The sequence below is a fragment of the Magnolia sinica genome, chromosome 16 (assembly GCF_029962835.1).
Source record: "Magnolia sinica isolate HGM2019 chromosome 16, MsV1, whole genome shotgun sequence".
In the NCBI taxonomy this organism is placed as follows: Eukaryota; Viridiplantae; Streptophyta; class Magnoliopsida; order Magnoliales; family Magnoliaceae; genus Magnolia; species Magnolia sinica.
Genome location: NC_080588.1, coordinates 30570457 through 30596210, shown reverse-complemented (window position 1 = coordinate 30596210; position 25754 = coordinate 30570457). Strand labels below are relative to the sequence as shown.

The following is a 25754-nucleotide window of genomic DNA, read 5'->3' as shown; positions in this document are numbered from 1 at the left end:
TGATGGTAGGATAGGCTTGATTTTCTTATGGGGGCTCAAGTTGGCCATTGTTTTCTACAGTGTGGCCCACTGCCCAATCTAACCATCATGTGGGCCAACCATGCTATAACGAAGGCTTTTGCGTGGTTGTACATTGACTTTTACGGTGTGGCCCACCTTATGATTGGATAGGCCTGATTTTTGGGCATCACATCATCATGTGAAGGCTTTTTGTTGTTTTTTGTACTTATTTTTACTATTTAGTATATTCTATCCATCATTTTAATTATAAAATGAAAGTATCGTGTAGCTTACACCACACACTACAGAGGGGTGAACGCAACGCGCTATATAAATCACTGATTAAAAGTCACTTTCATAATTGAAAGATGCAAAGAAGATCAGGTATCAAGTAGAAATAATTGATCAAGAGAAACCAATTTCTTCTCTAAGTGGAAGATACAAGAGAGAAATATCATGGATATTGTGGGAAATATCACAAGCACCACTATAAGCCACATACATCATGGGAAATATCATACATATCAAGATATATTGGCATGTATTGACAATACTACTATTGATACAATGGATTTTTTCCAGTCTAGGATAGTGTCATATTGATGACCATCAATATTGAAAATATCAACCAATATATTAGCTAAATATCGTCTATGCATACAACACTAGTCCTATCCAGGCTATCGCCAAACACAAAACGTGGGCAGGATGCAAGGCAACTGCCATTCATTAGGAGTGAGAAGGGCTCAAGGCAAGACCTTATGCAACAAGGTAGTAAAGGAACTAGCATCCACCATCTTCTCTTGCAAGAAATTAAAGGTCCATCTCGCAAGAAATCAGGGAATCAGACTCGTGAGAATTATATTATAGGTCAGTTAAGGGCCTAACATCCTCAACTATCTCATTCTTGTGACAGCAGCCTCTTACATGTCTTTAATAATGTCAGTGTATCTTCCCGGGACCCCTTTCCTCTTCAACACCCTTCACACAAATCACTAGTTACATTATTGTATGTTTCTCCAAGTCTATAAACATGCACCACCCAAGTTTAGCTAATGCAGGGGCATTTTCACACCGAGCTCGAGTGGGGTAGCCCGTGGGATGTGGGGACACACTCGGAGTGGGTGACCCATATGATTTGAGGCCCACGGGGGAGGTCTCGTGTTAGAGACTCCTCGCCGTGGGTGATTAATGCGCATTTCACACCGAGCTCGAGTAGGGTAGCCCGTGGGATGCGGGGACACACTCGGGGTGGGCGGCCCATGTGATTTGAGGCCCACGAAAGGGGTTCGGCCGAAGTCCTAACCCATGTGATGTGGGGCTTGGGCTATGAGATAAAGGGATTAATTCGCCATATTCTAACAGTTCGAGCTTTTAGAGCAAGTGGTTAATTGTCCTGCATCAAATTGGTACCAAAGAAGGAGGTCTCGTGTTCGAGACTCCTTACTGGGGGTGATTAATGCAGGGGCATTTTCGCACCGGGCTCGAGTAGAGTAGCCCGTGGGATGCGGGGACACACTCGGGGTGGGCGGCCCATGTGATTTAGGGCCCACGAAGGGGTTTCGGCCGAGGTCCTAACCCATGCGATGTGGGGCCTGGGCTATGAGATAAAGGGATTAATTCGCCATACTCTAACAGTTCGAACTTTTAGAGCAAGTGGTTAATTGTCCTGCATCGTTAGCTCTCACTTCGAATCACGCTTTAGGCTCACTCTCCGGCTTCCTGGCCATATATACTCATTAAAATTTTGAAATTTACCTTCCTTCACACCTCATGTAATTATGATTCCTTTTTTTTCTTGATATATAATTCTTCACCCTCACTCTATCCTTTTCAATCAATTGCCCAAGGGGGGAAATAGCTTCGACTGTCAATCAACTTGACCTAAAGCCAAATTGGTTCACTGATGTCCTTGTTTCTTGTATTAGCCTTCACCCCATCACACTCCCTTGCAACTTCATAGTGTGACTCAATACGTTGAATCCCGATTAGTCCGTGCAACTTCGTGCATCTCATTTGCTCTTGTGAATTGGTATGACGATGCTTCTTTTCAGTCATCCAAAACTCTCCTATACAAAATTCTTTTAAGACCAGTTAACCAAACTAATCCTATTTCACCTAGTAATTTCTACACCTCTATCGGTATATCATCTATCCCCATTCCCCATGGCATTTCCGTTTTTTTCATGTTGATCGCTATAGGAATTCTCATGATCTCATGACATAAGATTCACCATTGTCTACCCAAATGATATCAACTCTTTGTAAGATGGGGACTGGCTAGCACAATCACTTTATTTGCTGGATCAAAGTATCACTCCCACTTCAAACTCTTGCTCCTGCTCCCGCTACTACCTATTTATACTTGTTTACATTTTGAAGAAACACCTCCCCGCTCCTACACCCAAATTTGTTGCCTTTGCTTCACGTTTCGTGCAACTATAACAATTACTACCAATTACAATTTACCAATTTAGATAGAAAAGAAATCATAGACCACTTTTTAGATGAAAACCTAGGCAACCTAGGAAGCATTTTCTTCAGACTCTCTACACATCCCCAAAAATCATACCACATCCCCTCTCCCAAGCTTACTCCTAATCCCATCACTAAAGAGCTTTCCGATGCAAACCCATACATCTATCAAAGTTTTGACCACATATTAAGGCATCAAAAATCTTCAAGGATAGTTTAAAAACTCAATGAGTCCAGGTCTACGCATCAAGTCTCATTCAAGGCTTTTTTAGAGGTTTCCAAGTAAAATAATTTTTTTCTTAGATATTTTAGTATTTCCTTGATTTTCTTTGATTTTCCATATTTCTTCCTCCATCTCTTATCTTTTAAAACCTCCTAGTTAGCCACTGCTACAAAGTAGCAGTTCGGAGTTACATGTTTGCTATGCTGCTTAGTTGTTCAAACTTGATAACATTTCGAAATAATTATCACGTAAACTCTAAATGTTATGCATTCAATTTGAATATGGCTGCATTAGTTCAGTTAGACAATCATAGCTTAGGACCCTATACAAAGAAAACCTATTATGTGCACCTCTTTTTTAAGATGTTATGATTTAAAAGTGTGTATAAAGGTCTTTATTAACAATCCCTGAAGTTTCATTGAAAAATTCAACCATTTTCCCAATGTTTCCCAAAAAGTGCGATAAATTACCCGATACAAACGATGTATCCCGTCCGATAACCGATACGTATCTGTATCCCAAGGATGTGATATGTAATACGATACTGATATTTCGAACACTAACGAAGACAACCCCTTCTCCCTAGCTTCATACATGTCTTAAATTACTCATCTCAATGAAGTATCCGACCCCCCCACCCCCCCCTGTTCCCAAGACCTCATGCATTGAATTTTTCACTTTTACAACTTAATCAAAATGTTAGTTGTCTCTCCACCCAGTAAGACATCCATTTGAACTTTCCCCAATTTTGTGCACTCATCTTTGAGATATTGAACAGGGACATCCACTCGATTCTCCTTCAAAGCAACTCCCACCAATTCAATTTTATTAAAAATCCATTTGAACTTTCTCCAATTTTGTGCACCCATCCTTGAGAGACATCCACTTGATTCTCCTTCAAAGCAACTACCACCAATTCAATTTTTTAATCGAAGTCTAATTTGCATCAAGTTCACCTAGATCTTGGATTGCTCCATTATGTAGTCAGGAATAGGTATATAGTGAGCTACTTGCTCCAATATGCGGTATATTATGGGTAGGATCACATCGATCACTCCAGGACATAAACATAGTTTATGTAAAGTTTTATGTACAAATGATGTTGTGATTTATATATGAAATGATGAATACTAGATTATAGACCCCGCATGCATAGTATCAAACCATATGCATGTTAGTGCATAAATAAAGTACAAATCTCCGCACTTCAGAACTTAATCAACAATAAGATAACACATCAATAATTTCGGATTTTTGATTAGTAAAAATAGCAATCCATACAGCAAATGATCCATAATCTAGAACATGTTGATCCGAAAGGAAAATATCGGGACTTGGCAATTTGGGTCAACATTGCTCAACACCCATAGACCGCTTCGCATCACCCTAGAAGACATCTTAGGTTGCACACATTTTGTTGACAGAATAGGGCCATTCCCTTTACTTGGGCCATGAACCTCTTATTTCCCTTTTAATAGTTCTCTTTTATTTTTCTTCCTTTTTTACCCTTTTCTTAAAGGGTAGTTTATGTAATTTTGAGTCGTACTCACCTGCGCACCCTTGTTACGTGAGCACCAGTATGCACCTTTGCACACATGTCATGGGCACAAAATCCAAATGGTCTATCTGATGCAACACCCCATGAAACCCCCAGGGGCCAACTTTCTGCCTAATCGAAAACTCTGGTGGGCCATGGCAAAGGTGATTCATCCAATGGACCGTTCAGATTTTGTGCGCACATCACCTATCAAAAAGTGCTCACAAGTTTTCATGAGAATTGGTTCCCATGTGAGCATTTCACTATATATAGACACACACAGTGTGTTTGGGGGGGGGGGGGCGTCGTCAACACATCACTAGTGACAAGCGTATCATTTGCAAATGGAAGGTGTTGAAGGAGCTTTCTTAACACCATTATGGCTCCAGGAAGTTCAACTATTATGAATCCGGTCATTCCTATCCATGGAAATTGAGAGGTTTAATTAAGAAAAGTACGTAGCTTGTTGGATATCTAGCTGTTGATATAGAACATGGACTTGGATGATGGTTGATGTAGGCCCAAAGCCTGCCACGGGCCCACCATGTCCTAAATTTTTGGATTGTTCACTGCTCGTGTTTGGGTCTGAACTTTGGGGAGTACAACTGCTATTTTCACAAATTATGTTGCTTATCTTTGTTGCTTTCCTCTTGATTTTGGGGCCTCTGATTTTCTGAATCTATAAATGCTACTTTAAGGCCAGTACAATACGGCTAAAGTTTTATAGATATAGTTGTCACTACTTGGTATCCTTTTTTGGATAGATCAGATTGGTTTGGAATCAATAGTTGGAAAATCTTGGTTAAATATTTCATAGGGACTATGGGGTGTCTATATGGTTTAAAAAAAGGATTGTTCTGCAAGCTGCAGAAGACAACAATTTTCTGAGTTTAACTTCTTGTTTAAGTACTTTTAACGAGTGCAGACATCAATTACAATAAGTTGTTTATACCTCTCTATTACAATCAGTGTTCATATTGTCGACGATATTATCGATAATATCGCGATAATATCGGTATCGACGAGTCACCGACATCGACTCCCCCATATATCGCATCCCTTCAGGGTTTCGGCGAGTTTTCGGCGATTTTATCGCTGAAACGATAAAATGGAGATATTTTCGATATTATCGAGCACGATCAACACCCAAAACTCCCATGCACCATTGTCACGCAACAATTTCAACAATATTATCTTTAAATATCACGAAAATATTGGTCCAACGACATTCGACTTCCACCAATTGCTTTGTGCGTAAATACCAGAAAAATCGAAAAAAATAAAAAAAAAAATAGAAAATCAAGAGGATGTGTTGAAATTGCTTCAAATCTGGTTTGGGTTGTCAATTCTGGCACCTCTTACTGCATCTATTTGGATATTCGAGCATTTGATTTGGGGCGACTCCACCGTCAATGGCTTTTGGGGGAAAATTTTGATTCTTCATCTTCTTCTTCTTCTTCCTCCTTGCAACGACTCTCTCTCTCTCTCTCTCTCTCTCTCTCTGACCAAAATTAATGACTCTTTACTCTCTCTGTCAGTTTCAACTTCAAGACTCTGTTTTCGTCGATTTCCAAAACAAGATATAAAGCAACTATATGATACTCGGCAATGTAAGATGATTTGATACACCGGCACTTAAAAATTGTACACGTGGCATACATATTAACTCATAATACACCAATTAAATTGTGGAAGTAGGTTACTTAAGTCACGGTCCCAAAATGCGATTGTTTGAACAATCCAAACCTCTAATTCGTGGACACATTAAAACAAAATAAAATTTTATTTAAATATTTTTTAAAATTATTTGAATGTATAGGAAGGATGTATGGATGTTTGGATGATTGGATGGCATGGATGAATGGTTGGATGAAAAAAGGGAGGGATGGAATAGTTGGATGGTTGGATGGTTGGATGGATGTTTGGATGAGGTGGCTAGATGGCCGGTTGGATGGACGGATGGATTTTGGATGATTGGATGAATAATTGGATGGATGCTTGGGTGGATGGTCAATTGGATGAATGAATAGGTGGATGGGATGAGATGGATGGATGGTTGGATAATTGGATAGTATGGTTGGATGGATGAACGGATGGGATGGTTGGATGGATAGATGGGATTGATGGATGTATGTTTAGATGATTGAATGAGATGGTTGGATGGTTGGATGGATGGATGGATGTTTGGGTGGGCAGTTGGATGGATGGATGATTGGATGGGATGGATGGATGTTTGGGTGGGCAGTTGGATGGATGGATGATTGGATGGGATGGTTGGATGTTTGGGTGGATGGTTGGATGTTTGGGTGGATGGATGGATTGATGGTTGGATGATCTGATGGGATGGAAATATGGGACGGTTGGATGGTTTGATGGATGTTTAGATGATTGGATGGTTGGATGGATTTGGATGGTTGGATGGATGAATGGATGGAAGGATGGGATAGTTGAATGATTGGATAATTAATTGATTATTGGATGGATGGATGGATGATTGGATGGGATGGTTGGATAGTTAGATGTATGTTTGGATGATTGGATGGGATGGATGGATGGTTAGATGTTAAATGGATGGATGGGATGGGATGGGATGGTTGGATGGATGGATGGATGTTTGGATTATTGGATGGGATGGTTGGATTGTTAGATGTATGTTTGGATGATTAGATGGGATGGATGGATGGTTAGATGTTAAATGGATGGATGGGATGCGATGGTTAGATGGATGGATGGATGTTTGAATTATTGGATGGGATGGTTGGATTGTTAGATGTATGTTTGGATGAATGGATGGGATGGATGGATGGTTAGATGTTAAATGGATGGATGGGATGGGATGGTTAGATGGATGGATGAGATGGTTGGATGGATGGATGTGATGGATAGTGGATGGTTGGATGGATGGATGTGATGGATGGTTGGATCATCATGCATGTATATTGTGTTTATATGCATATTTATGCATATTTATTTGCTTGTTAATTAGTTTAATAAGATTCAAGTGATTGTAGTTTTACTATTGGACTGATTTCTTACGACAACATATACTTTTAGGCCCTATTAATGGAAATTTATTATGCATGCATTCTTTCTGCAATGTTTTGATTCCTAAATATGCAAATATGTGTATTTTAGCATCTCCTAAAGTTTCACTAAAAAATTCCACCATTATTCTTATGTTTCACCATTTTTCCCCACATTTCCGGTTATCGGCGATATTATCGGCGAAAACGATATTATATCTTTATCTCCGGCCAGCGAAACTTGTAGCGATAATGACAACTCAAACACTGATTACAATACTCTTGTGTAGTGTGTTTACTTCATCTCACTAGCAATTGATGCATTGGATCTCATTGATTTAGTAAGCAAATTGCATCATTTGCTTGGATCAACTCGCACAGACAATAGGCTATGTCAACTCGCACATACGATAGGTTATGTCACTAATCAAGTGAGAACTCTGGTGCAACAGGAATCCCAGAACTAAGTTATATGCAAGGTCACATGGGGAAGGTCCCCACTGCGGTCCAAACAAAAAAAGATTATCCCAGAGTAGCGAAGGCACTAAGATGGAATTTTAAAATTGCTAGAATGTTATAAGCAGCCCAAAACTAACTGCGAATACTTTGGAATAACACGGTGGTTTGTATGTAGGCAACTTCATTAGTTAAATGAATAAGGTGGAGAAAGTGTCCGAATACACGATCTCCGACCATCAAATGCTAGTCTTACCAGTTATGAGCTTTTCCAGTCATGTGCATTGAAGGATGATCTCAAGTCAAACTAATCATCAAGACAATAAGTAATTTCTAGGGAAAGGAAGAAAAAGAAATAAATAAATAAAAAGTTCTTCCCGTGACTAAGAACATGACAACTTAACGTTCGACAGTGTCACAATCATTGTCAAGGGAATAAATCAATGAATGTACCCAAGGAAAATTTCCTTACCTTGACATCACTAGCTGGATTTTCATGAGTATAAAGACCATAAATTTCTAGATATCTTAATATTCTTAATCCGGACACAGAATACCTTTGATTTTAAAGATATGTTTAAAATATAGTTGCATGAAGCAAGAAGCAAAGCAGCAATAGATTCGCAGCAAAGCATCTGTTTCAAAATGTTAGCAAACATAAGCAACCGGGAAAGAGGGGCGGGAGCAAGAGCGCAAGCACAAGTCCCAAGAGCAATTTAAAGCAGCAGCAAAATAAGGTTATAACACCTGATGCATCACTTGCATTGAAAGCAAAGAAGTAAAGACTGTTTGATTCCCCCTAAGAACCATCATCAGCAACAAGGCAGCAAGCAACCTTATCACACAAGGCAATCATGAGACCTCCATATGTCAAGGAATGATGGACCAACATCCAACAATAAAGCCAAACCCGAAACAGGGAGGGGGCTATAGTTGAGTAACTTTTTTTAAGGTAACACTATCAGGGTTGGACCTTGGAATCACTCACACACATTACACTGCCTCTACCAGCTAATCTAACGAGTAACTATAGTACCTAAGAGGGACAAGGTCACACGCCTTCAACACAGCATGGATAGATAGGGAAACTATTCTTCCAAATGTCCTTTACATCAGTCCAAAGTGAATTTGGTTGACGGAAATCATGTGGAAGACATGCTCAATCATGTGCAAACAAAAGATGAGAGCATAAGGCATCATTAGATCATGAAGAGCAAACATATAATGATGGGGCACGGCTCGCAAAAGATGTATTTGTAAGGGAGGGGGGGCGGGGGGGTGTGAGAAACTGGTTATTCAGCAAGCAAAGCTCTTGGTGTCTAAAGTGGCACCACCTAAACTTCTAGTGGAAAGAAATGCACGATTATGGTAGATGGGGGAAACAATGTGAAATTGTGAATAGTCTCACAAGAAATCGTGGATAAATCAAAACTGAAAAAACATAAGCATCGGTATCCATACCAAATTCGTTGGTTCAAGAAAGGGGATGAAAACTCTACTAATTCCAGGTGCTCAGCATACTTTTCTATCATATTTAATAATAGAGATGAGGTGTGTTGTGACATGTCACATTATATCGGGTAGATCATGGCTGTGAAATAAGATTTGGTGCATTTGACCAAGTCTAATAGAGATGAGGTGTGTTGTGATGTGTCACGTTATATTGGGTAGATCATGGCTGTGGAAAAAGATTTGGTGCATTTGAGCAAGTCTAACACATATTCATCAAGGTATGGTGTTACTATCACATTGCACTAGATGAAATGGCTTCCTACGCCCAAATATGATATATAGCTAAGAGGAAAAGTCACTCAAAGTAAGTCCGAAGGAGAAAGAAGAGCAAAATAATATATGCATTGATTCTTACACACACGCGCGCGCGCGCGCGCGCGCGCACGCACGCACACACACATATGCTAAAATAGAAACACAGCAGTGAGATGTTCCAACTGATGTATATACACTCCTAATGAGGACATCCGATCACCTTACAGGGTATACCAGAGCAGGAGGAGATCAACTCTAGTTTCACTTTGGCTTGGTGACCACTACATGGGGCCAGGTGGACCACATTGAAGAGCCCACATGCATGATCGTGCATCTTCGAAGACCCTACACTAGGAAGAGGCATAGGGGTTTTTTTTTTATTATTTTTTTATCATGTATATGTTACTATTATTTTTAATATTATAGGGGTTGTTTATTGAGGAGATTAGACCGTTGGATTGTGAGGACATGTCGATCAAACGGCTAGTTCTTGAGGGTGCTTTGATCGGTTGGTTGGATAATTATGATCCTCGCATTGATCGTAGACTTTAGGATGTTTAGATTTATTTCTTTTATTTAGTTGCTTATTTATGTTGGATTTATTTTAATATTTAGTTGAGATTAGCGAGTTAGGAACAAGTTTTCTTTCATCGAGCGTCTTAACATGAGGATTTTCATCGAGAGCCCCTTTTTTAAAATGTCATTGAGAACCTTAACGTGAGGATTTTCATCTGAGAACACTTTTTTTTTTAAGTACCTTTTGAGACTATAAAAGGCTTGGACGTCCAGCCCTAGCCCATAATTGAATGTTTTGAAATTGAAAATAAATAATTTAAATAAATAAACTCACTTGTTTTTAGATAGAAAATCTCTTGTGAATGGAAGCCAATGTATGAAGCCTAATCTATCATCTTTGTTACTCGTTGAAAATGTATTTTCTCGTCTCTCTCATCTTCTTCTCAAATCCTTCTTTTCTTCCACTTTTCTTCTCAAAACCCTCAATCCTCTCACTCTTTCCTTCCAAACCGAAACCTGCAACCCCAAACCCATCCTTTCTTATTCCTCACTCCACCAAACCCAACCCATCACCATCAGCCCCTACACATACGGACAGGGCTGTACAACTGTGCAGTCAGCCTCTTCTCTCCATTTTGCTCCCTTTCTTCAATCCATCTTCATATCCCATAAACTCTAGCCTAAAACCCTAATCCCCAATTCCCTATGAAATCATAATCCTCAATTCCATATAAAATCCTAAATCCCCAGATCCTACTAAAGCCCTAATTCCTTTCAAATCCATAACCCTAGATTCCCATATCCCTGACCCTAGAAAGACTAAATCAGCCCTTTTGAATTAGACCTAAGCCTATGCTAAAGGGGGAAGTTCCACCTTCCATTGATCCTTTGAAATTTCATGTTTTATATGGTTTAATTTATTATGGGAATGTGATTTAGATTGAAATCTAAATTTTATTGTTTATCTGATTTCTTAGATTTGTGGTAGGTTAGTATATCTTATACTTTGAATTGCTCTTCAATCCGCTTATAATTTCCTCACATCATATCTTTAGCCTAGATCACACATCCTGCATCAACTCCTAAGTATGAAAACTTGGTTCCTGAAGAACTCCCATCTACACTTCCTCGTATGTTGAATCATGCATCGTATTCACTTAGTACCACGTTTTGACCATACCAAATCCCATTTACTATTGAATGAGTCCAGCCAAGCACACTAAGCTCCACCGGCGGGTGGAGGCATTTTCACACCAGGCTCGAGTGGGGTGGCCCATGGGATGCGGGAGCACACACAAGGTGGGCGGCCCATCTGAGGCAGGTGGATCGTGGGAGGCGAGACCCATGTGATGTGGGGCCCACGAGGGGGATTCGACCGAGGACCTAACCCACGGAAAGTGTGTGGATTTAAGGAACAACACCTCCACCATCTGAGGCAAGTGTGCAGGATCCTTGAAGTTGTCCTGCATCAAAGTTATTGCAAAAGGGTAAGTATGCCACCATGTGTTATTCCTATATTGTTAACAATCAAAAAAGATAGATCTTGGAGAATATGTGTGGATAGATGTGCAATCAACCAAATTATAGTCAAGCATTGGTCAAGGAAGCTTCTCTGATGGTACGGCCCTAGGAATCTCTGGTATCTCCAACTTCATGATTTTCTTATTCTGCACTTGGACAATATACTAAATAAGCTACATAGATAGACTATCATCATATTTGGATTCAATGTGAGTAGATGGAAAAACCAAGATGCGGGATGGTTTTGGCAAGTGGTTTGGGATGTTATTCAACCTTTCAAACACAATCAGTGCTATCATGAGGCAACTACCAAAGGTATTCCATCTCTTCATGGGAACTCGTTAGTTTAATTCGATGACATTCTTGTTTGTAGCCCTTATTCATAGCTCACCTCAATCATTTATAGCAAATATTTAATGTAGTAGGGAAGGAATCACAACACACTAACTTGAAAAAGTGCTCCTTCCTCGTGCATAGAAGTTGTGTTTTGTGGACTACATTATTTTTACAAAAGGGATCGAGCTTAACCCAGAGAAGATCAAGGCTAGTACGAGGGGTGACCAATACCATGAAACCTCATAGTGTATCATGTTCTCCACGGTTTGTCACATTTTATCAAAGATGCATCTAAACACGAGTACTATCATCACGTTGATGAGGACATCCGAGCATCATACCAAAGGAGGGTTGAGCCAGTCTCCTTATGGCTAGACGACCATTACATGGGGCCCATTTGGCCCAATTTACATTCACAACCACGTCAAAGACTCCACGTGCATGTTTGTGCATCTTTGAAGACCCCACACTAGGAAGATGCACATGGGCTGCATATAGGAGCTAAATGGACACATCGGACCATTGGATTCAGTGGACATGATGATCGGACCATTGGATCATCATCATCGAGCATCTTGATTGTGGACCCCCATAGGCCACGAAATAGTTTAATTGTTTAGTTTGCTTACATGTTTCATTATTTTCGGTATAGCTCATATTTGTGTTGAGAGTAGGGAGTTAGGAACAACTTTTAATTTATTAAACATCTTTATGTTGAGAATCTTATTTGAGAGCGCCTTTTTATAAAAGGTCTTTTCTGAGACTATAAAGGATTAAACATCCCCACCTTAGCCAATATGCATGTTATGAATAAAAGAGATTTCTCTCCCTTTCCTTCGAGATTTGAGCAAAAGTTCAACCTGTGATTGGATTGGTGGTGTGAAACCACGGGAAACTAATGCAGGATATGAAATTCAAATATGATGTGCAAGATTTTCAGGCTTTAGATCACACTAGTTCAGAGACAAACACACAAAATTCCACATCCCACATAACGTCAAGCACTCAACAAGGGGAATCTGTGCGGGTCCAGGCCTACATGGCTAGGGCTAGATCAGTAAAATTATGGACCAAACGATACTCAAAGGGAAGAAAAAATCATCCACACATGCACAGCAATCAGTCCCCAATCCAAAGGATTCATCAATTCCAATTCAGAGAACCCTAGGGTAAGAAAATGGGCAAATCAATTGAACGTAATGCAATTTAGGGTTAGGGTTAAGGTTAGGGAGAATAGGTATGAGAGGAGTAAAATATGCGGAAATCTAAACCTAGCGTTAGTCCCCGCGCGCAGACAGCGGGCCAGGCCTGTCGCATGTGCGCAAGGGTCGGGCCGCACGTGCGAGGGGGGCGCCGAACGCAGAAAGCGCCTCCTTGGCTCTGGTCGGCCAGGGAAGGGCTTCAAAACTCCCAAGTTTCGTGTCGATCGGATAAGCGATCTGTGCGTGGTACTCCACCGAAGTTTCAGCCCTCCTGCAGGGTCGGATTCTAGAATTCTGCTGAAGAGAGGAAAGTTGTTGCAATAAAGGACAGATTTGTAGCACAGATAATTGTGCGAGATGAGAAGGGTGGATGGTAGAAGATGGGAGTGAATCGAGATAGATGTGGCTTCGCACCACGGTAGTTAGCCCTTCAAAGAAGGGAGGGCTTCGCACCTAATTAGGTTTTCATAACTCGGAAAGGAGCAGGAAAAAACAGCAAGTTTTATTAAGCAAAACCTAAAATATGAGACTAATCAAACTAGTGAGCCACGATCATGAGAACCCATGATGGGCTTTATTTGACTATTAGGCCCACTCCAACGAACCAAAACTCAGTCTTCTAACTAGGGGGCCCTCCCTGGACGTCGTCATCGATCTAGATCGACGGTGGGGTGCTCCTTGCGTACGTGCGTGTGGGGAGGGGGGAGGGATGTGCATGTGCGCGAGATGTCCCCATCAGAAACGATTCCCTATTTATCTTTTATAGTTTTCTCTCTTCTCAACTGAGTATCTTTTATCTTCTTCTGTTATTCCTTCTTCATCTTCTTTTTTCTTCTTCTTATTCTTTTGTCTTCTTCTTTTAAACCTCCATTCTTCTTCTTTCTACAACCCCTAATCCATCCAAACCTAATTCTCAAAACCATAGTTCTCAAAACCCTAAATCCCTAAGGGCGTGTTTGGGCGGTGGGATTAGAAGGGATTGGGTGGGATGGGATTCAAAAAAACATAATTATTACCCATGGCAGGGATTGTCCCTTGTTGCAATGGGATAAGATTAATGCCATGCTTTGCTGGTAACATGGTGGCACATTGAATGGATATACCCACCATTTGAAATTACTGAGAATAACACGTGTTATATCTAGACTGTTCATTTGTTCTGTAACCTCATTTTATGGCATGGGCTTAAAAATGAGGTAGATCCAAAACTTTTGTGGCCCCAAAGAAGTTTTCAACGGTAAGTATTCAAACCCGTTGCTTTCTATGGTGGGGTCCACTTGAGCTTTAGATTTACCTGATTTTTTGGCCCATGCTCTAAAATTAGCTCAATAAATGGGTGGACGGTGTGGATATAGCCCACACATCATGGTGGGACCTACACAACTTGCTAACATTGAGTGAAATTGGCACAGGACCCAGTGCAATTCCATCTAATCTAATTCCAAGCTTTTCCATTCTTCCCAAACATGGAGTGGAATTGGCACAGGACCATATGAATCCCATCCCACCTAATCCCTTCTAATCCCACTGCCCAAACACGCCCTAAAACTCCAACCCTAAATCCTTAAAACCCTAATCCTAATTTTCCCAAAATCCCTTAATTTTGAAAAACCCTAATTTTTCCAAAATCCCCTAGTGCCAAAACCTTGGTTCTCCCTTTAACAAACCAAGAGATTCCCTTTAGAATTAGATCAATTACCATGCTAGGATGGGGGGTTCTATCTCCCATAGGTCCTGGTTAATCAGTAATTTATGAGTTGTGGGACTATCATAGGCTTGAATTTGGACATGTCATGAATCTAACATTTCTGAATTTATGGTAAATTATCTTTATTTTGTTGTTCCGTTGCTCTAGTTAATCTGTCTTTTAATTTCATGACATCTTATTAGGTTAGATCATTCCATCCTGTATCAAATTTTGGTATCAGAGCCTAGGTCTAGCACAGGACTTTCATGTCGCATCTAGGTTAGATTTTCATATCATCATGTCTAGAATTAGCGGTCTTCCCATTCTCATTACATTCATTTAGAGTCTTTATTTCCTAAATTTCCCTTTAGACCCTCGGTTTATGCCCACCCGTATTAGGAGTGGTTTTGGTCTACACCCCACAATGAACTCGGAACACAACTTGCTGAGGCTATCGCTGCCATCAACGCTCGTCTTGCTGCCATTGAGGCCCAAGGTAGGACCACTGATAACCACTTGGCAGCATAGGAATGAAACCAATAATCACATAACCCAGTTGGAGACTTCCTTCCAGGCAAACCTCAACAGTGGAGAAGATGGTTAATCTCAAGCGGGAGTTCAAGTTGGAGGATGTGAGAGAAATCATGGCCGAGGTATTGGCCGTGGTGGTCTGGTGGAGTGCGTACCCAACCACCTCGTGAAGAGTATCAGGACCACAATAACTCTGATGAACGTGTGATGAAAAGTGTGAAAGTTGAGGGTCCGAGCTATGATGGTCGCTTGGACCCCAAGGCCTTTCTCGATCGGCTAGCAGACATGGATCACTATTTTTGAGTGGTATGACATGTCTAATACACGTCGAGTGAGGTTCACCAAGATGAAATTGGCGGGCCAAGCCAAATTGTTCTAGACAAATGTCAAGAGGAAGATGGAAAGGTCTGGAGATGGCCCGGTCACATTGTAGGCCGAGATGAAAGAGATTTTAGGAGAAAGTATCTCCCCCTCTCATTATGTTAGAGGCTCCTAGATCAATGGCAATCCCTTCACCAGGGATCAATGCCCGTGACAAAATTACATTGCCAAGTTCAATGAATACATGATGTCGTGTAACGTCCACAAGGACCCGTTAGTGACACTTTCCCGTTTCAAGATGGGCCTCTGATCCACGCTTCAACGTGAGCTCATCCTTTACGATGTCAACACCCTGGAGCAGTTTTTGAAACCTTGAGCAATATTTAAAACCACAGGTCGTGAGGGGATTCAACCCTCGTGAGTCCAATGTCAAGGCTACTACACAAGGAACCAAGCCTAGTATTGGGGGTCAATCCAAAGCCCTTATTGGTACTCAATCCAACATTAGGGATGTCAAGGATAAAGGTCTAATTAGTATTGGTTCAAAGGGAAGTGAGCAAGTGCATTGTTACAACTGCTGAAGATACGGGCATTTCGCATATCAATGTCCTACAAAAGAGCGAAATAAGACCCTCGTCATTGGCGATTTGGATAAAGATGTGGCTGATCAGGGCGATTGTGAAGAAGAAGAATATGAGCCTGAAATTGGTGCTAATGATTAAGAAGGCGGAGTTAAGACCACGCCACTTGCAGTCGTTAGACGTGCCTTAGGCCAGACTATAGAAAGTGATAATTAGCATAGGAAATCAATTTTTCACATTTACACCAAGTGTGGTAACAAAAATTGCAAAGTGGTCATTGATAGTGGTAGTTGCACCAATGTGGTCTTTGTTAGCACTGTGGGTCGCTTAGGTTTGATAGTCGTTCCTCACCCTCAACCCTATCGAGTCTCATGGGTTGATACATCTTCGATTCCAATTTCTTAGCATTGTCTCATTCCCATCCAATTTGGTTCCTATACGAACACAATGTGGTGTGATGTTTTGCCTATGGATGTGGGCCACATTATTTTGGGCAAATCCCAGTTGTATGATCATGATGTAACACTAGTCGGCCGCTTGAATACGTGTTCATTTATGCATGAGGGTAAGAGGATAAAGTTAAATCCTCTTCCACCCAAATGTACCCTGGAAAAGGAGGACGTTAAGAAACGCAATCCCGAAGATCTGAGGAAATTCCATCTTGAGTCTCTCCTTATAATAAATGCTAAAGAGTTTGAAAGGAAGACTAAAGTTGATTTAACAGTACATGTCCACATGGATAAAGTTGAATCCTCTTCCGCCCAAAAGCACCAATGAGGTTACACCGGAGGGTAGTATAGAATTACCACCTGGGGTGAGTACGGTATTGGAGGAGTCTAGTGATGTTATCCTAGAGGACACAACGAATGAGCTAACACCCGTGCAGGATATTCAACATGCCCTAGATCTTGTTTCTGGGTTTACTTTACCAAACCTACCTCATGAACAAATGACTTTCGCGGAGGAAGCGGATTTGGAAAGGGAAGTAAATGAGCCTAGGAAGCCTATAGATTTTATTCCCACATTAGTCTCACATAGGTCGTCAAAGTCCGCAGATGCATTTACATGTCATATCCATGATTCGCATGTTGAAATTAGAAAACATATTAGCATGAGCAATGAAACGTACAAGATATGTGCCGACTCTCATCACAAGTTCAGAAAGTTTCATGTACGTGACTATGTGATGGTTCATATAAGGCCTAAACAGTTGCCGCAATGGACCGTTAAGAAACTACAAGCCTGTAGCGTAGAACCCTATAAGATACTGAGTAATTTGGGACACGATTCATATGTTGTAGATCTTCCACCTGACATGGGTATTAAATCTATGTTCAATATGGAAGATCTTGTATCTTTTAAGGGTCCAGCATATACACCCGCTAGCCTTTATTCAGATCATCATCTTGATTCTGATCATATCCCTACCGACCTGTTCTATGACCCTTGGCCTATACCCAACTATTCTTCCCAACATCTAACTCTTTTGCCATACACACCTACTAAGAGAGAAAAGATAGAGGATATCTGGGTTGAGCGAGTGGGTTTCCACGTGACATAGAGGTTACCAGGAATACCTCGTCAAGTGGAGGGGCAAGCCAAAGTTAGACAATATGTGGATCACAGAGACAAAGCTTCGGCAATTAGACCTGGATCTCCTCGAGTGTCATCGTAGATTTATTTTGCCGAAGGCAAAATCTCCTCAGCCTCGGGGAATTGATGAGGACATTCAAGCACCATACCAGAGGAGGAGCGCTGAGCCAGTCCCACGTGTATGTTTGTGCATCTTTGAAGACTCCACACTGGGCATAAAGGAGCTTGATGGACACATCAGATCGTTGGATCAAGTGGACATGTGATCGAATCGTTGGATCATCATCACTGGACATCTTGATCGTGGACCCCCATGGGCCACGAAATAATTTAGTTGTTTAGTTTTCTTACATGTTTCATTATTTTTTGTATAGCTCATATTTGTGTTGAGAGTATGGAGTCGGGAACGACTTTTAATTCATTAAGCATCTATGTTGAGAATCTTATTTGAGTGTGCCTTTTTGTAAAAGGTCTTTTCTGATTGGATTGGTGGTGCTAAACCACGGGGAGCGATTCCCTGGTTATCTTTTCTACTTTTCTCTCTTCTCAACAAGGTATTGTCTTCTCCCATGTTCCTCTATTCTTCCTTCTGTCTCTTTTTTTTCTTCGTTCTTCTTCTTTTAAACCTTCATTCTTCCTCTTTCTACAACCCCTAATCCATCCAAACCTAGTTCTCAAAACCCTCAAAACTGTAAATTCCTAAATCTCTAAAACCCTAATCCTAATTTTTCCAAAATCTCCTAATTTCACAAAACCCTAATTTTTCCAAAATCCCAAAACCCTAGTTCTTAAGCCCTTTAACAAACCAAGAGATTCCCTTTAGAATTAGATCAATTCCTATGCTAGGATGGAGGTTCTATCTCCCATAGATCCTGGTAAATCAGTAATTTATGGGATTCGCATTGCAGGATTGTCATAGGCTTGAATTTATGATAAATTAGCTATGTTTTGTTGTTCCATTGCCCTTGTTAATCTGTCTTTTAATTTCATGGCATCATATTAGGCTAGATCATTCAATCCTGCATCACACGGTTACCCGATTCAATCTAGTAGGGAAGTGCAAAACAACGCAAGGGGTAAACAAAAGCTTCGGGACCATTAAGAAGATGGCGGCGAAGGACCAAAGTTACACTTCAATTTTTTATTTTATTTTTTTATTGGAAGGTAACGTTGTTAGGGATTGAACCCTAGATCACTGACACACACACTACACTATCTCTACCAGCGCATCTAACAAGCAAGACACAAACCATATTAGGCTAAGACATTGGAGGCATCTACTAGCTGTGTTTTGTCGTTCCATTGCCCTTGTTATTCTGTCTTTTAATTTCATGGCATCATATTAGGCTAGATCATTCAATCCTGCATCACACAGTTACTAATTCAATTTAGTAGGGAAGTTCAAAATGACGCAAGGGGTAAACAAGAGCTTCGGTACCATTAAGAAGATGATGGCGAAGGACCAAAGTTACACTTTAATTTTTTATTTTATTTTATTTTTTGTTGAAAGGTAACGTTGTTAGGGATTGAACCCTAAATCACTCACACACACACTACACTATCTCTACCAATGCATCTAACAAGCAAGACACAAACCAACATGTTATGCCTCAATATTTGCAGTGATGTTGTGCTAAACTAGGAAGAAAATGGACTTCTTTCTTCAAGAAGAAGTTACTAAAGCACATAAAAATGACTCCACTTATGATCTTCAGCTCTACATGGTAATCCAACCACTAAGACAGGCATTGCCTGATTAGCTAAGTTTATTACATACTAGAATTATGAGGCATTACGACATCTGAACACCCAATGGAAATTTTGGTGCTCAACAAAAAAGGTGGATAGATTTTTTATAGGAATAAACTTCATTTTGCATATGAAGCATAATGAAGTCAAGAATCAAAACACTTTTTGAGTAGGAGGTCAGCCCTGTTTGGAGCACTTGCTATAAGTAGGGCTCAGGAGATGAAAGAACAATACAAGGAAGCCCTATTTCCAGTCATGTGTTGATAGATACATGGATGGCCAAGATCAAAAGCGTGAATTCATCTCACAAAATGAATATCAATTTAAGAGTTCATAATTGTGCATTCTTGAAGGATCGTTGTGAGAAGAGATTCTATGTAAGCTACATGGAGGACTCGGTGAACACTTTGGAAGAGATAGAGATTGGATATTCTGATGGGAAATACAACTCGTCTCATATGTGTCATAACGTCGTGTGGTTCATTGTTGCAGGGGATCACTAATACCATTTTTTAAGTACAAAACACTAGCAGACCTCTTCTCGTCCCAACTACATCATAGGGGGATATTTCCATTGACTTCATTTTGGATCTTCCTAAGACTCAAAGAGGAGTATATTCAATCTTCATTGTAGTGGACCATTTATCAAAAATGTCCAACTTCATTTGTGCAAGAGGATAAAGGGCGCCACATGTACCAATGACATCTGCTTCATGAAAACTGCAAGAAAAAAAACTTCGCGAGATGCTAAAGAATATAACTTAGGACCATGATTCAAAGTTTGTAGAGCACTTTTGGTGCACTTTATGGAAGAGTTAGGGGTTAAGCTTCATTCTCCAACACACAACTCTCAGATGCACGGAAAAACTAAGGTAGGCAATATGAGCCTTGGTCACATTTTGAGGAACATTGCAATCAACAATGTCTCTCAATGGGACTTGACATTACCCCAAGCCAAGTTTACTTACAACTCGGTAAATTGTATCATCATCATCTAAGCCTTACCCCAACTAACAGGGGTTGGCTACATGAATCTTGTTTCGCCATTCCAGTCCATTAAGGACCATATCCTCTAAAAACCATAGTTTACAAAACGGGCCGGTCAACCTGAAACAGGGTTGAGTCAAACCATCTGAGTCATGGGCATGGTCAATGGATTATGAAAACTAGGTAGAAACTTCTTTATCTATAGCATGGCCCTTTTTTGGGCTCAACTTGAGTTTGTTGACTCGCACGAGTTGGCAGAGCCAGAGAAATGGCATTTTAGTAATTTTCAAGAAGAGACGAAGAAGAATGGCATTTTCATAATTTTCAAGAAGAAGAAGAATGATGATAATGATGAACGGTATTAAATAAAAAATTTAAATAAAAAAAAAAAAAAAAACTTTTAGATAAATCTCACAATGGATGTTGGATGGCTAAAAATCCATATCTATAGAAGAAGATGATGGTGGTTGTTGTGGTTATGGTGATTGGGCACCCAAAAATTACCGCCTTGACGGATCTTGCCATGAATGTTGGGTGCCCAAATGTTCTAGAAGAGACGCCCAAAAGCTCATACATGAAGAAGGTAATGGTGGTGGTGGCGGTTCCAATTTTTGAAGATCATGGGTCTCAACATTTTGAAAATGATGTATCTCACCGTGGAGGTTCCAACTTTTGAAGATAATGGATCTCATTATGGATGCGAGGAAGGAGGAAAAACCTCTCAACAATGAAAGAACCTGGCCCAAAATCTTTTTTTTAAAGGAACTATAATAATTATTATTATTATCGTTATTTATGACTCACCTAATCAACTTGGGAATTGGTACTCGCAAGCTTGATTCGATTCGATAATGAATCAAGTCCCGAACTGAGTCCCAAGCTGAGTTAAAATCTAAGTCATTCTTACTACCTCCACCCACATCTTTTTGGGCCTTTACCTTGCCTTTTTAAAGCCTTCAACTTGAACCAACTCACTCTTGACTGATATAGTTTTTGGTCTCCATTGCACATCATCAAACCATCTAAGTCTAGCTTCCCTCATCTTACAACCTACTAATGCTACTCCTTAGTTCCCTCGATTACATTCATTTTTTACTCTCTCTCCCCTCATCTTGCCACTCATCCATCTCAACGTCTTCATTTCAGCTACACATCCTAGAAACATGTCATTCCTTGACAAGTGCTACTCCCAAGTTCCCTCAAGTATGTTCATTTTTTATTATATCCCTCCTCATGTTTCCATTCATCCATCTCAACATCCTCATATCAGCCGCACAGCCCACACCTATAAAAATGTTGTTCCTTGACTGCCTAACATTGTCCCGTAAAGCATGGTTGGTCTTATAGTTGTCCTATAAACTCTCCCCTTCAACTTGATTGGTATGTGCCAATCACATAAAAACTCTATATGCACATCTCCACTTCATCAACCCAACTCCAATTCTATGAAGTCAGTAAATTGTGACATGGAAAATCCCTATTTAAGATTGCCAACAAGACAAGTCCAAATCATGTACTTGACTTGGTATCATTATATGTACAAGATCGAGCAAGCAAAAATGCTAATGCATGTGATGCATACATCCGTGACTCAAGCTCAAATAAAGAAAATTGAGGAGATTAATTCAAGTACCAATAAGCTGCAGATAAACACCGTGAAGAGAAGATTTATAAAGAAGATGACATGGTTATCATCTTATCTATGCCGAAAGAAAGGTCTCTAACGAGAATCAATAATAAGTCTCGAATCTAAAAATATGAAGTTATGCCGAGTCAAGAGGAAGTTGTATAACAACAGCTATGATAAAGTCCTTCGACATGGAAAATGTATTTGAGACATTGAGTACAATCGCAAGGTATTTGGCAAGCAGGAAGGAGTTATTATTGATATGGACAAATAGCTCCCGAAGAAGGATGCAATAGAACAAGTGTTGTGCATGAAGATTACTAATACCATGTGAGGTCAATAAAGGCAGTACTTATGAGCAAAGAATTGAAAAAGTTGGACATAGACCTCTACTACTTGTATGAACAATCCAACCCACTAGTTTCAAGTTCTCTTCAACTTGCGAGGAATGAAGTAGGCCTAGGACCCACATAAGGCTCGCCCTATGCCAAATTTTTCAACTATTTGTTGTATACTTTTGAGGTTGAACTTCTAGTCCAGAACCACTAATGGAAGATTACAATCATTATTTTTTGCTGATTTTCTTATTATTTTGGGGGCCATTTTTCCAGATATAGACATGATATTTTCAGGCTCTTAAAATTTGGTTGTCTTCATATGTACAATTTTGCTACTTAGCATCCTATTTTTGAGAGACTAGATTGATTCGGTCTAAGAGTTGGAATCTTAGTCAAAAAGTACATAAGAAATCTAGGTGTGTGCATAGGGTTTATAGGAAAAAAAAAAAGATAGTTTTAGGGCATAGAAGGCACAACATTTCAGCAAATGTCAATTCTAGTAAGTTTTTTAACCCTCTCTATTCTAAGGGCCTATTTGGATTGGTGGAAACTAAAATGTGGATATGGAAATCAAACGTCACATTATAGTTAAGGCAAATGTATGAAAAGGAATCCACATTAACCTATTTGTTTTAGCACACATGATTTTTATAGAAATGTTAAAAGGTCAACGGTCATTAAGCAAGAATTGTCTCTCATAAGCATGGAAATATAGATTTAACAGGTTTCTTTTTTTTTTCACAAACAGGGAAAAATGTCACATCTGTGGAGACCAATTTCATTTCCACAGTTTTCCATCATTTTCCACCAAACCAAACACCCCCTAATATTCTTGTATGGTGTGTTTACCTCATCTATTCTAGCAACTCAGGCATGTGTTATCTTTCAAAAACAAAAAACTCAGGCATGTGTTCACCTCATCTATTCAAGCAACTCAAGCATCAAATTCTAATTGATTCAATAACCCAATTGCATTGACAGTAGGCCGGTCCTCAAAGGAACTATAGAACCAAAAAGCAGAGAATTGCAGGAATTTGGAAGTCCACCAAAACACATATAACAAATTATTTATAAAAAAAAAAAAAAAATCAGTGCTTCCATAACTGAGACTGCATTTGGAAGTCTGCTAAATCAGCAAAGAAACAAAAACATCTGTGCAGGTTCACATTAGACGACGCTATTTCCAAGAAAACTTGTCCTGAAAAAAAAAAAAACATTTCTGCTGCAAAATGCAATGCAGATAACCTCAAAGTCCAGATTACAACAACCAATTTCAACAATAACCCGTTCCATCCAACCAAATAAAATGAGAAGAATAAAAAATAAAACTGAAAAATAAAGAAATTCCATTCATTATCAGTGAAAAAAAAAGATGGATTTAGGCCGCAGGAAACGAGATTGCTTACAGCAGCATAACCAAGAGGATTGGCCCCGAACTGCCTAATCGCCTCCTTGGCTGCCCAGTTCTGCTGCACACTCGGGTCCTGGTAATATGAGGCTGCCGCGGGCCCCACCGGCATCAGTGGCTGAGGGTGGTGCGCGTAAGGAGGCGGCACCACCAACCCCTGCCCTTCGAAACCGGCGTGGGGGGCATAGGAATTCAGCGTGTAGGGATCAATGCCGGGCGGTCGCAGGCCGACGTCAGGCGCATTCGGTTTGAATTGTGTGGGTGGCGTAGGGTTCTCGTATTTGGAAATGAGGTGTTGAATGTCTGGAGCGTTGAGAAGGCCAGGGTTAGGGTTTGGAGGGTGGTGGGGGTTGTGGGGAGCGTAGGATTGCTGCGGCGCATCGTAGAGATGGGCGTACGATTCAGTGTGATGCTGGGGGATGGTAGGAAGATGCTGCTTCGGATGGATTTCAGACCATCTGCTGAAATCCATGGAAAAACATTCAGCGAGATCGAACGAGACAGCGCGAGAGCTAAAACAGGGAGCGGGATGGGCTAGGTAAGGAAAAGAAAATGTCCCGAAGATTCGCGTGAATAGGCAAAATGGCAGCTGACACCCGTGCGGACATTTCCACACGAGTCTGTATCGTGTATCCGAGTCCTCCACGAAGGGCCTGTTTGGATTCGTGTATTGCATTGTACCGTACTGTATTCGGGTACTGTTCATGTATACAATGGACGGTTTTCAGAATACATATAAATCATTCGTATACAAATCAATGTTTGGATTGGAGGTATCATGGAGAATAGTATAAAATATCTTATACAAATCAACGTTTGCATAGGAGGTATTATGTATGCATACTGTACAACTGTACGGATTGGCTACACCCCCTGACACCGGCCAATGGCTGGTGGTCGTTGCTATGTGGGCCCCACCATGATATATGTATTTCATCCATGCCATCCATATGTTTTTACACATCATTTTACGGTTTGAATCCAAAAATGAGATATATCCAAATCTCAAGTGGACCACATTACATGAAACAGTGTTCAATGAGCGTCGACCATTAAAAACATTTTGGGGGCCATTATGTTTTGGATCAAGCTCATATTGTTTTTTCTCTTCATCTAGGTCTATATGACCTAATCAATAGATTTAATGTCAAATAAACAGTATAGTGGGCCATAGGAGGATTTTAATGGTTGATATCCAATCACTATTGTTTTCATGTGGTGTGATCGACCTGATATTTATGTCCCTCTCATTTTTGGGATCAAGCAATAAAATGATATGTAAACATGGATGAACGGAATGGATGAAACACATACATCATGGTGGGGCCCTAACTCTAACAGTCATCAGTCGCGAATTCTCGAGATTGAGAATTCAAGCAGTGCAGTCATTCGGCTGTAATGATGGCATGCCTGAACTCTGACAAAACAATACCGCGTTTTTGAATTTTTGGAAACGGACTGAAATCGCGCGCATGGGATACCGTCCGTTATACGCTCCAATCCAAACGCTGTTTATTTGGAATATTCAGGAATATTCACTTATAATACAATACACCGCTCTCTTATACGCGAATCCAAACAAGCCTTAAGTGGGAAGCGGATTAGTTGGTGTACCTAGGGGTGTACATCGAGCCAAACGGAGTCGAGCTAGCCTTAGCTCGACTCGGCTACCCTAGCTGACCTCAGCTCAAACTCGGCTCAACTCGGTCTTCCAGCCTAACTGGCCAGCTCGGCTCGATTCGGTCAACAGCTCAGGCTAACTTGGGCCGAGTTCGAGCCAAGATCGAGTCGAGTTCATCATTGAGGCAGACTGGCCAGCTCGACTCGGCTACATTGGCTGACCTTAGCTCGGTCTTCGAGCCTGATTGGCCAGCTC

General features: G+C 40.5%; 1 protein-coding gene across 1 annotated transcript in view; it reads right to left on the bottom strand.

Moving 5' to 3' along the window:
• LOC131229655 (uncharacterized) overlaps window positions 1-24434 on the bottom strand; it is a 53279-nt gene extending 28845 nt beyond the window's left edge. The window contains exon 1 of the mRNA XM_058225643.1: window positions 23877-24434. Within this exon, the coding sequence (XP_058081626.1) occupies window positions 23877-24350 (474 nt within the window). The 5' untranslated portion in view covers window positions 24351-24434. The remainder of the gene's footprint in view (window positions 1-23876) is intronic.
• Window positions 24435-25754: the final 1320 nt, after the last annotated feature.